General features: G+C 43.7%; 1 protein-coding gene across 1 annotated transcript in view; it reads left to right on the top strand.

Moving 5' to 3' along the window:
- The window catches only part of OSTF1 (osteoclast stimulating factor 1), a 57348-nt gene that overhangs the window by 26563 nt on the left and 17687 nt on the right, over positions 1–13098 (top strand). The window contains exons 3-4 of the mRNA XM_047102264.1: positions 8374–8424; positions 11574–11637. Coding sequence (XP_046958220.1) covers positions 8374–8424; positions 11574–11637 — 115 coding nt within the window. The remainder of the gene's footprint in view (positions 1–8373; positions 8425–11573; positions 11638–13098) is intronic.

The following is a 13098-nucleotide window of genomic DNA, read 5'->3' on the forward strand; positions in this document are numbered from 1 at the left end:
GAAAGTGAGAGAGCCAAGGGAACAGCAAGGAGCGTCTTTGGCAGGTTCTAGAAACAGCAGGGACGGCAGCAACTTAGAAAGTCACGTATAAAGAAGAGGGAGTTAGGAGATGGGTTCACAGAGGCTGGGCGGAGAGAGAGGGCAGGCAGATCATGTAGGGCCTCATAAGGCTCATTTGGATTTTGCCCTGGGTAAGATGGAGTTTTGTTTTGTTTTATGTTTATTTATTTTTTAGAGAGAGAGACAGAGTGTGAGCAGGGGAGGAGCAGAGAGAGAAGGAGACAGAATCTGAAGCAGGGTCCAGGCTCTGAGCTGTCAGCATAGAGCCCGATGCGGGGCTCAAACTCATGAACCACAAGATCATGACCTGAGCTGAAGTCAGATGCTTAACTGACTGAGCCACCCAGGTGCCCCCCTTTTTGTAATTAAAACAATTTTTTTAAGTTTATTTATTTATTTTGAGAGAGACTGAGAGGGCATGTGGGGGAGGGACAGAGAGGGAGAGAGAGAGAGAATCCCGAGTAGGTTCCAAACTGTCAGCACGGAGCCTGATGTGCGGATCGAACTCATGAACCTTGAGATCATGACCTGAGCTGAAACCAAGAGTTGCACACTTACCTGACTGAGGCCTCCAGGCCCTGGAACATGGGAGGGTTTTGAGTCCAGGACCAATTAGCTAAGTTTTAGAAGAATCACTCTCCCTGAGGTGTGGGGAACCATCCCGGAGAGCAAGAGTAGGGAAGCAGGGTGTCCAGACAGGAGGCAGAGGAGAGAGACACCCAGCAAGGACACTGCTCTCTTGACTTTGTGGCCTTACTCACTACAGATGTGAGCCTTCCTGCCAGAGGCAGTCAGCTTGCTGCCGGCTTTGTCTGGGCTTGTCCTGGACCCTGTCGTCCCGAGTCGGACGCCTCAGAAGGTAGCACAGAACAAGTGTCAGTGAGCGTTGGTTCACGTCCGTCAGGCTGAGGCCCGCCTTCAGATTCCAAATCTGTCGTGTACTCACGACGAATTGCCTTAGCCTGTGGCCATCTGTTTCCTCGTTTGAAAATGGGAATAACAGTAGCCATCCTGCAGAGTTTTGCTGTGAGCATGGATTGAGATGAGTATTTCAAGCCTAGCACGTGGGGAGCACCAGTAAATGGCAGCAGGGAATTCAGCCGATACGGAGTGTGCTCGTGTTCCAATGACCTTGAATCAACACGATGTTCCTGGAACAAGAGAGGGGTTGGGGGGCGGGTAGAGGTAGATCTCTGGTTTTCATTCCTCTCACCGGGAAGCCCCAGTGGCATCTCTTCCGTGTCGGTGAGGGTGGGGAAGGAACGAGAAGGGCGTTAGCTTGCCGGGGCTGCCGTAACTGAGTGCTGCAGACTACTTAGCTGAACCGACAGAAATTTTTCTTAGAATTTTGGAGGCAAGAGGTCACACTGAGGTGTTGACAGAGTCGGCTTCTTCTGAAGCGTCTCTCCGTGACTGGTAGATGGTCACGTTCTCCCAGTGTCCACACGTGGTCTTCCCCCGTGCTTGTCTGTTTTCCAGTCTGCTCTTCTCCCCCCACCCCCCATCTGTTCTTCTTAAAAGGACACCAGTCAGATTATAGGTTACGGCTCACTCTAATGACCTAATTTTAATTTGATTACCTGTTTAAAGAACCTGTCTCAGGGCGCCTGGGTGGCTTAGTTGGTTAAGCGTCCGACTTACAGTTCCTGAGTTCAAGTCCCGCGTCAGGCTGTGTGCTTTCAGCTCAGAGCCTGGAGCCTGCTTCGGATTCTGTGTCTCCCTGTTTCTTTCTCTGTCCCTCCCCGGCTTGTGGTCTCTCTCAAAACAAATAAATAAACATTAAAAAAAAAAAAGACTCTGTCTCCACGTACACTCACATCTCAGGTATTGAGGGTTAGGACTTGAACGTACGAATTTTGGAGGGAGGGCGAGGGACAGAAAAAGGTGAGGAAGTATGAGGCCCAGAAGTTGTTGTCTTTGTGTTTGTCCCCAGCACACAGGAAGGAGTCCCATTGTCCTAATCAGTTGTTTCCTAGGTTGCAAGACCCCTGAGGTTGATAAGAGTTGGTGTGGGAGGGGGCGTTGCTCATCAGCTGCCCTCCTGGACTGGTCAATGAATCGATGATTCGAGGCAGTCTCCCTCACTCCAGGAAGGGACCTGCGTGTACTCAGTTTGAGACTGGGACGGGACTCCTGATCATACCCTCTTCCCTCCCAGTGTCCTGTTGGTCGTCACCTTTGTCCTTTCTCACTGACCTCCCGCTCCTTTGGTTCTCTTGTGCCTTGTCTTGCTTCTGGCACATGAACTCCAGCCTCCCCATTCCATCTGCATTCTTCAGAGCTAAAATGTGGCTTTGATCCCATCACCTGCTTCAACTCGATTTGACGTAGGAGAGAGTCCCTGTGGGCCAGCCCCTTTCCAGCCCCCCAGTCCTCTCTCTGCTCCTTCCCTTTCTTGGACCATTCCAGTCTGGATGTGATGTACTGTAGAACCCATCTCTAGACTCATGGTATTGCCTCTCTCTAGGCTCTAATACCATGACCATACTTCCTTTTCCATGAAGACTCTCTGATTAACCCAGCTAAGAGTGGGGTGCCTCTCCCCACTCTGAACTTACGCACTTGGCATTTCAGTCCTGCTCACCAGCACGTGTCTAGGAGGGCAGCAGAACACAAGGCTGTTCAGAGCTGGCCATAAGTTTTAGGACCCACGCCGCCTCTTTAGCATCTATATGGCCTGGGAAAGTCAGAAATTCCCTAACATCTGTGCCTCAGTGTGCTCCTCTGTGAAGTGAAAATAACAGTAATCTCATAGGGTTTTAGTGAAACTTACGTGAGATTAGGTGTGATTAACTGTGTGAAGCTGCTGTTACTCTAAGGAGGAGTAGTGGTCGCTGTATTCATAGACATTTAGCAAATAGTTTCGATTGGTCGACATATTATTTTAATTCACATCCAACTCTGCTCCAGGATGGAATCTCGCTACTGTTTTTCAAAAATCTTAGTTATTATTGGGGCGCCTGGTGGCTCAGTTGGTTAAGCATCCGACTCTTGACTTCAGCTCAGGTCATGATCTTATGGTTCATGAGTTCGAGCTCCGTGTCGGGCTCTGTACTGACACCGCGGAAGCTGCTTGGGATTCTCTCCCTCTCTGCCCCTCCACTGCTTGTGCGCTCTCTCTCTCTCTCTCTCTCTCTCTCTCTCTCTCAAAAATAAACTTAAAAAAAATCTTAGTGTTGAATATGCAGAAGAAAATGGATATGTAATTCATTAGGTTTCTTGAATAGTCCGTATTTAAAGTGTTACTTTTTTTTAATATCCCTGGCCCAGGGACCCTCAGCTGTGGGGCAGTGCTGCTAATTCACCCAGGATGTACTGGGTGGGCAGTAATGAGTACCCTACCCAACGCCTGCTGCCCCCACACTCTGTCCCTTTCCACCTCCCCTCGGTCCAGATGTTAAAGGGGAGGTAGGTGTCTGGCCAGGCAAGTAGCCTCTAGCTCCCGAGCGTTGTCCCGACTGCCGAAGTGCCTGTGCTCTGCTGGTTATTCAGTCTTTGCAATCTCATCCCAGAGCTAGTTTAGTTTCACATTTCTTTTCCTGAATAAGAATTTCTGTTGGACGAAGAGGGAATTTCAGTTGCGTCTCTCTCTCCCATATCACTCAGTAGCCATCTCCTCTGGAGGGACAGCTGTCCCCTGCTACATCCTGAACCGACCTGGCCTCCTCAGTGTCACGGGGGGCCAGGCAGGATGGAAGGGTTGAGCTGGACTCTGCAGGACACTTGCCGACAAGCGCCGCATCCCAGGGAGGCCTGGGGCCAGCCTGTCACCCCTCTTCTGTCCTCGGGCCATACAGAGACAGCACTAGTCTCGGTGATCCACAGAACAGGTAGAACACTGGGCATTTTGTCACTCCTGGTTCTTCCTACCACCCCATTTCCCTTCTGTCAGGCTTGGAGGCAGGGTAGTCCTGGCACCACCCATGCCTGTTTGGTTCTTAATTCTTGCCTAATCCTCAGTCCAGTAAAGTCTCACACAGAGACCTGGCTGGACTGGACAGACCAGTGTCTAGATGTGCTGATAGAGAACAGCATTTTCTGGGTGCTGGCTGTGTACTGATTTCTCAAGGGAAACCAGCAGGACCCCGCGCCGTCATGTCGTGTTTTCTGGGCTTCACTAGGGCTTTGTAGCACTCTGTGTAGATGCAGGCGCCCCAGAATGGGATTCCAGAAGCTGAAATCGGAGCCAACCCTGCCACTCCCTTAACTGTGTGAGTTGTGGCCAGCTCTTCCGCAGCCCTCTGAGCCTGGTTATGAAATGGAGATTATGCCCGTGTTCCAGCCCTGCCCTCGTGGGTTGCTGTGATGGGTAAGGGAGGCGGAGCGTGCTTTGCAAGTGTCAGGTGCTGGTGTTGGGTTTGTGCTTCGTTATGTGGGGGGGGGGGGGGGGAGAGGGGGAGGGGCGAACGTGGCCACCACCTTTTCACCTGGTCATGACCCCGTGATGAGCAGGAATGGCCCTGCACGAACTCTCGTGTGAGAGAGGAAGCACAGGTGCTGGTGAAGAGCAGACTCCGGAGTCTGACCGTCATGGGTCAAGTCCGGCATCTGCCATGTACCTGCTCTGTGGCCTTGGACGAGTTTCTCATCTACAGCGTGCTGATGAGAGGAACACCCGCCTCCCGGCGTTGCTGCTGGGGATTAAATTGGTTGATAGTTTTAACTGTCCAGACTAGGGCCTGGCACATGATAGTACTACACAGTGTTAAATGAGAACATCCGTGGAGGATTTGTTTTTTAAAGATCTTTTTATTAATTCTTGGGGTTTCAGGTTGGCAAATCTGAAAAGCTTCAAAACTACATTATCGTCTCTTTAACAGTGTCCACAGAACACATATTTTCATAAACCCACAAGATTAATGCCTCAGGAATCCTACGTTACCAAGAATATATGGAAGAGGAATGAGAACGTATATTACCAAATTTGTACTCATTGCTCTAACATTCCAGGGCCAACTGTTTCCTTGTTCTGATACCTTGTGGTTCTTCAAGGAGAGAGGAAAAGAGGAATGTGGTTGGAAACCAAAGAACAAACTGGAAAGAAAGTGCTTACTTGATTGTGTCACTGTGTTCCCATTTCTGTTCCGTGAATATGATGCCAGCAATTTAAAAGCAGACCCTCATCAAACCATTTACGTTAAGGACCCTGCAAGCACTTTCCTTTAGGAAAGTGTGAATATCGTAGGTACAATCCAGTTTTAAGATCAAGTTTACTGCCATCGACAGACTGAAGAATTTGGTAGACCGTTTCCTTTGCTAGGTTAGGAAAAACTGCCCCTGGTTTCTTTGGAAGAAGATATTTTATGGGAAGTAGCATTATCCGTCTGGAAGCTATCGATTAAAAAGAGAATAAACTGTCCACTGTCCTTTCTCAGGAGGCAAAAATGGTGAGCCCTTTTTTTCTTCCCCCCCCTCCCCCCCCCCCCCCCCCCACTGAAATCGACGGTCTGTTGCTCAGTTGAAAAACAAGCCTCACCTACTGGATGGCTTGTGGCAGGCACCACTGTTGAACAGCAGCCATTATTTTACAAACCGAAGCATCGCTGAGAAGTCTCGAAATGACTGCACTTACTGACATTTTCCAAATGGTGCGTTCTTACCAAACGGCAAAGGACAAGAATTACTTCAAAGACATTAAGAGTTTTAACTGCTCTTGGCTTTATTGCCCTTAAGTTTATCTTTATTTTATTGTTTTAAGTTGCTTTTTTAAAAATTGTGGTAAAAATTCGCATAACAAAACCAGCTATTTTAAAGTGGGCAATTCAGGGGACGCCTGGGTGGCGCAGTCGGTTAAGCATCCGACTTCAGCCAGGTCACGATCTCGCAGTCCGTGAGTTCGAGCCCCGCGTCAGGCTCTGGGCTGATGGCTCAGAGCCTGGAGCCTGTTTCCGATTCTGTGTCTCCCTCTCTCTCTGCCCCTCCCCCGTTCATGCTCTGTCTCTCTCTGTCCCAAAAATAAATAAATGTTGAAAAAAAAAATTTTTTTAAGTGGGCAATTCAGTGGCATTTAGTACATTCACAACGTTGTACAGCCACCACCTTAGTTCCAAAACATTTTCATCTTCCCAAAAGAAAAGCCTCAGCCCATTAAGCACTTACTTTCCATTGTTCTGGGCTTTATTCCTTTTTTTCTTTTTTTTTTTTTTTTTTAAGAAGGACCAATCACAGGGATTTTTGTGCGTGTGCTTTTTTTTTTTTACGCTCTTTGTTCAGCACTTTTTTCAAAATATGCCTTTTTCTTTGAAGGGTGAATGGGTTTATCAAATATGGAAATTTAGGCAAACTTGACTTTTGTGATTTTAGAAGGAGACTAGCATCGTAGGTAGAGATGATCTTTAACTTTGATGAAATCGCCCTTATTAGGCATAAGTGGGCAAGGTTAGATCTTGGAGAGTTACCGGGTGAAAATGGCTCAGAATGGCTCTAAGACCAGAGAGCTAGCTCTTCAAGCCATTGAAGTCTTTTGAAATTTCAGGAAACTCAGAGTCCCTCCAGAAAAAATACTAAGTTTTCACATATGTTCTGTTTTCCTTACTGCCTTCCATTCAACTTCAGTCTCTCCTCCTAACACTTGTTGTCATCTCAAGGAGGTACACTCCAGTGGTGTTAAAATTGCCAGCAGAGGCCAACCTTACTATTACGGGGATGGCCGCTGTGTGTAGCTAGGGTGCTTGGTGAGGAGTGCGTCCCCTTTCCAGCCTCTCTGGGAGTGATCCAGTTGGTGGCAGGGAAATAACTAAAAGAAATAGTTTGTTGCCCTAATTACTTGCTATATTCATTGCATATTGGTAGTTTATTGCTCACAGATCACCAGAACATTATAGAGAACGATGAGAGAAGATCTTAGAAGGCTTTACTTTTTTTGCCCTAAATGCCTGTTTGAAATAATACTAAACTCTATGTCATCAAGTCTAATAGGTTCTACTAATTTTACAGAGCTCATGCTGTGTCTAAGTCTAGACTCGGTCAATCAGTTGTAAATGTAGCTCTCAGGAAGCACCTTTTAAAGGAACTCAGCCATTTTTTTTTAGTATCATTGATTGTCATTTGGTACTTTTTGTATTTGAATGTATTTAAGTGTCTAAGTTGCTTAAAGCATGATATAGCTGCTATAGTCTTCATTTATATTCAGGAGGAAATAGTTATAATGATAATATAGATCAGCTTTGAAACTAAATAAATGAATAGCTCTGAGTCACATTTACCGCCCCAGTGCTACTGAGACAGGAGATAAAGACATGGAAAAATGAATGGATGAAATAATTTGCTTCACCAACATAACTTTCGTTTGTATGGAACGGTAGTGATAATCAGAGATATCAAAGCCCTTTTCAAAAATAGTTTTCCAGCCAAAATTATGAAAGTAATACATGCTCATGATAGAAGATTTGGAAAAACTTTTTATGCATATTTCATGCCTACTTGTGATCTTCTCCTATATGAAATTTTGTGCTCCACATTTTTCACTCAACATGACAATGTAAATATTTCCCAGTATCTGAAAATTGATCCTAATAGGCACTGTCCTGTAGAGTCATAAAGTCATGCTGGTAAGTGCTATGTACTGATAGAAAAAAAGGTGCTTAATTAGAGCAGCTGGCTTTAATTCCGAGATTTGCAGGCCATTTGGCTGGTACAAGCCAGAGCACTTATTGCCTGTATAATCCACGAACCCCTGAGAGCTGCCTGTGGTCTGGACTGGCTGAGTTCCTGCTTCCTTTATTCCACCTCTTCAACCTTATTAATGGTTGAATTATGTATCAACTATTCTTATATATAAAATGTTCATTCTCTCTGAACATGAAGAGCTAGGGTAATGGTTTTCGTCAAAATAAGCAGGTAGCAGATGTTGATCTGAAAGTGTTTAAGGATTGAAGCCTAATCATTTAGATGAGAGCCAAGCCTCTGGCTGGTTTTCATGGTTTTAAGTTCTAGACATGTATCCTTTTATGAAAAAATACATATCACCTTTTAGAACATTTACAAGGATGAAGTTTTATTAATATTCTATTTTGATACAAAAATGCCTTGCTTTCATTGTGGAAGAATATAAAAGATGTGTGCATAGGGAGGAATTCTTATATGTTATATATGGAATTCTTGGAAGTTCCTCCCAGGAAAAATTCAGTTTTCTACACGTTTTAGTTTGTCAGTAGAGTATTGTTATGTGGTCTGTGTGCAGACTTAAGTATATAAAAGCCACATTGTCTACAAGGCACATTAAGATTGGAAATTCATACAATTGTTATCATAATCATTGGATTCTAATTCATGAAAAATCACACGAAGTCACACTCTATTTTTCTCTTTCAGCCAGATGAATTGTACTTCGAGGAGGGTGATATTATCTACATTACTGACATGGTAAGTCTAGCTAATATTTTGTAATACCACATATCAGCTAAAGATGCATAAGACTATTTTGTGTAGCTGTAATATTGTACATTATTTAAAGCTGTGTCTGTACAGAAATATATACGCCTGAGTTTGTTCATTTTAGTACAATCTGTAATAATAGTATAAAATTGGAAGTAGCCTTTATGTCCACCACTTGGAAAATGGTTGAAAAAACTTTGGTGTATCCACAGACAGAGTATTATGCAGCTATAAAAAATAATGAGGACTATCTCTAAATGCTATTATGGAGTACTTTAAGTGGAAAAAGACAAAGTAAAAAGATATGGATAGTATGCCTTATTTATCTAAGAGAGGTTATATGTATAACTATTTTCTTCAACTTAAAACAAAAAAATCAAAGGAGAAATCATAAAGTAAAAATTTAAAAATAGTTTCTTCTATGGCAGGGAAGGAAAAAAAGGGTAGAGGGAACATAGATGGAACCTATAGACTTTTAAGAAATCTCCTTGTTTTGGAGATCTGACTTTGGAGTGATGTACACTTTTGCATAGTTATAAAATTAAATTAAATGGTGAAAAGCAATCCCTGAAATTTAAAAGCAGAGTGAATCAAATGAAGTTAATGATACGCAGGTAAATGGCATAACCACACAGAAAGAAGCTGTCCCAAGTCACCTTAAACCTCAGCAGTTCGACTGAACATCCCCGGTCAGATCCCCGGGAAGGACAAAAAGGACTGGCAAGAAAAAACAGTTGTAAACTGTTTTCAGTCATGATCTTGTTGCAGAAGCGGTGGCATTGCTATTCTGAGATCACTGCACGTACATTGTGGTTTAGAGCAAATGAGTCGTTAGGTCTGTGATACTGAAAATTGGGATTTTTCAGCCTGCAACAAAAGATACACACATGAAAGATCAACGAGGTTAAGTAAAAATCCTCTAGCTCTGCATTTGTATTGCAAGCATGTTGTATTTTATCTAAAATAAAATAAAAAATATGTCCTGCTCTGTCCTTTGAAAAGGCCTAGAAAAAAAAAAAAAAGACCAACCCAATAATAATGTGTTATTTGCATTCAAAGGAAAAGGAACAAGGCTCTTTTGAGAAATAGCTATTATCAGGCTGGGGGCAGCAGAGGTACAAGATAATCCCAGAACTCTGTGTTATTAGGAAGCCAGGAAGCCTCCAAAGACAGAACTTTCTAGTTCCTAGAAAGACAGGAACTAAGTTGAAGAGGGTGTCACTAGTCAAAGGTGGGACAATTTGAGCAGTCAACCAGGGCAACAGTCCCCAAGAATTGAAACGCATTTGTGATGTTTAAATTCACAAGCTCCTAATGATACTTCAAAAATCCCATCATCATAATTCTTCACCCCCAGGGGATGCTAGGGAACCAACTTTGTCTTCTGACAACTTCAGTTAAGGAAAATAATTAGCATTGATCTGCCTTTTCTCTGTGAACTTTGTCTCTGCGTAACCTGAAAGTTGATGAGGGAAAATTTTTCTTTAAAGAGAGATTCTAATTGTTTATTTTTTTTAATCTTATTTTTTAACATCTATTCATTTTTGAGAGACAGAGAGAGAGAGCATGAGCATGGGAAGGGCAGAGAGAGAGGGAGACACAGAATCTGAAACAGTCTCCAGGCTCTGAGCTGTCAGCACAGAGCCTGATGCGGGGCTCGAGCCCAGGAACCATGAGATTGTGACCTGAGCCGAAGTCAGGCACTTAACTGACTGAGCCACCCAGGCACCCTGATATCCTAACTGTTCAAATGAAAAAGGCATGATAGAATGTCACGGTTTTGCAACCCCTAGGAAATAATGAATCCAGCTAATGTATACCAGCAGCTAACTAACATTACAAAAAGAGAGACCACCAGACATTATTTGTCTCCTGGTGGAAGACATCAATACTACCTATGAGATAGTCTTGCCCAAAAAACTGAATCTAAATCTAATTAAACCTTTAGAACTAATGACCGATTTCTAGGCAATATGGGGAACAGAAGAACACATTTTTGATAACACAGGGATGCGATAGGTAAAATCTAGACTGTTTGAAACTCAGCAGAACAAATAAACTGGTTTCTGACTTCTTCAACAAGTGTATTATGAAGAAGTGAAAAAAAAAAATGGAGGGAGGGGCACCTGGGTGGCTCAGTTGGTTAAGCGTCCGACTGGCTCAGGTCATGATCTCTTGGTCCATGAGTTCAAGCCCCACATCTGGGTCTGTGCTGACAGCTCAGAGCCTGGAGCCTGCTTCAGATCCTGCTCCCTCTTTCTCTGCTCCTCCTCTGCTCATGCTCTCTGTCTTTCAAAAATAAATAAACATTAAAAAAAATTTTTTTTTAAATTTGTTTTAAAACTTGGAGGAGACTAAAAGAAAAGAGGCGAATCAATCAGTCGTATTGTATGGCCCTTATTTGGATTCCCAATTGTGAAAAACTGGATTCCAAACTGGAAAATTTGGAACTTGATCTAGATATTTGATGGTAGTAAGAAATTATTGAAATAAATTTTAAGCTGTGGTAATGTCTTTGGAAAAAAATCCTTATCTTTGAGGAATATGTACTGAAATATGTACAGATGATATAATGTCTACAGTTTGCTTCAAAATAATCTGAAGGAGAGGGAAGTTGTGGTGGAAATATATGGAATGATATTGGCCACGAGGAAATAATTTATGCAGTTGGGAGATGAGTGTATGTAAGCGTATTATACTGTTCTTTTTACTTTTTATAGGTGTGAGTTTTTCCAAAATAAAGTTTCCCAAAAAAGAAAGGTGAAATAAAGTGATCTTTAGAAAAAAAAAAATGATGAAGCTTGGAGAAACTAGACTCGGGACAAAAAATTCTACGGCCAGTTTAAACTAAATGTAATTGTGATCTTCTCTTCCATATACTCTCTGATTTGTGTGACTGTTGAGGCTCTGCGATGAAGTGTATTGTGTTTGTTGCAGGCTTATGTGTGTATATTTGTACTTTGATGATAAGGGGAACGGACATCCATAAGTAGGGGTGAGGAAGCTTGGTCAGTGTGACGAGGACTGATGGACATTTTGTAGAGCAGGTGCACTCTGTGAGCCAAACAGTTTTAAAAGTGATTGACTGTAAACTGGATTTGGTGCCACTTAATTGAATCTTAATCTTCTTTCACTAGAGTGATACCAATTGGTGGAAAGGCACCTCCAAAGGCAAGACTGGACTGATCCCAAGCAACTATGGTAAGCAGGGCTGTGGTGCTTTTGCTTTGGGTATGCTCTTTGCGCGTTCAGTTCTCTAGAGGGTTCCTGGGGCTTTCTGCTTGCTGCTGTGGCTGCAAAATCGGTGGAGTCATCGCCAACGAAGGACGTTTTCTACTCCGTGAGCCTCTTGTCAATTAAACGGTAAGGCACACTGCAGGTACTTGAACGTGATTCTTTGGCTTAAGAAAATGCATTGTAGCACTCTTGATAGAACCCAAGGTTTCCAAAGAAAGAAACGCTTGTGGCTCTCCCTTATTCAACTCTTAGAAAATTTTTTTCTTTCTTTCTTTTTGCTTATTTATTTATTGAGATTTCTTTATTTCTTTAATTTATGTATTTATTGCTGTTAAACTACATCTCACAGATTTGTTTCTTAGCCTAGCCTTTTCTTTTGGGATGAAGTGACCCTGCCTTGTTAATTCACGTGTGGGGCAGTTATGTTCATTATCAGGTATCAAGGCAGTTGGAGGGGCTTGAGTAGTGAGATGTGGCCCCTGCCACGAAGCTAATGACATTTTGGGGTGATGGGGGGGTTTGTGGGGTCCGGAACCGATGGCCAAGAAAGAATTCTCGAAGACGTCTTTGGTGCAAAAATGGTGATTTTATTAAAGCATGGGGACAGGTCCCATGGGCAGGAAGAGCTGTGCTAGGGTTGTGACGGGTAACTCCTTATATACCAGGTTGGGACGGGGTCAGGGATAGAGTAAGTCTCTAAGGAATTCTGGAAGCAACGTTTCTAGGACCTTGAGGGACTAGCTGTTGTTAGGGAAACACCATTTATCACTGTTTAATAAAACCTCAGACATGGGTCCCTTCAGGTGCCTATTGGGGGCCATAAACTTGGAGCATGATTGCCAGCATATATCCTCGGGCAGTTGAGATAAAGGAAGTAGACTTACAGGATCCTCGAGGTTGGGACAATGTTAAGCTGAGGTTCTCTTTTGCTCCTAGCAAAGTGTCATCATCAAGGCAGCTGAGCTCCTGGAGGGAGGTCACTCTCGGTCTCAAGGACTTGTCAGTAAGGGAATTTACTTAGTTTCCCATGTTACCATGGCAAGCACTTAAACCCCTTTCCTTTGTTCTTGGGTAGCTGGGAGTGTCCAAGGAACATCACACAATCTCAGCTGGGGTGGGGGTGGGGGTTGCTAGCTTGTGCTTTGCCCCTTAGCCTGCCTCATGCCCCGTCATCAAAGCCACTTCTAGTTGGGAGAGGGACAAACAGACAAAAGTACTTATGTAGAAAACAGCAAAGTAAAGTAAAAAGAGCACAGGATTGGCAAACAGGATTTTAATCCTTTTTCTTCCACTTCTTAATAACAAGGGGCTTTGATGAAGGCACTTAACTGCTGTCCCTGGAAGTGTATAATGAGAGGTTTGATTTAAATCACTTCCCAAGATTCCTTTGACTTCAGCATTCGATGAGTCCCTAGAACAGTGGGG

The sequence above is a fragment of the Lynx rufus genome, unplaced genomic scaffold (genome assembly GCF_022079265.1).
Source record: "Lynx rufus isolate CCGP_SWC_20201006 ecotype Redwood Valley unplaced genomic scaffold, mLynRuf1.p SCAF_10, whole genome shotgun sequence".
Lineage (NCBI taxonomy): Eukaryota > Metazoa > Chordata > Mammalia > Carnivora > Felidae > Lynx > Lynx rufus.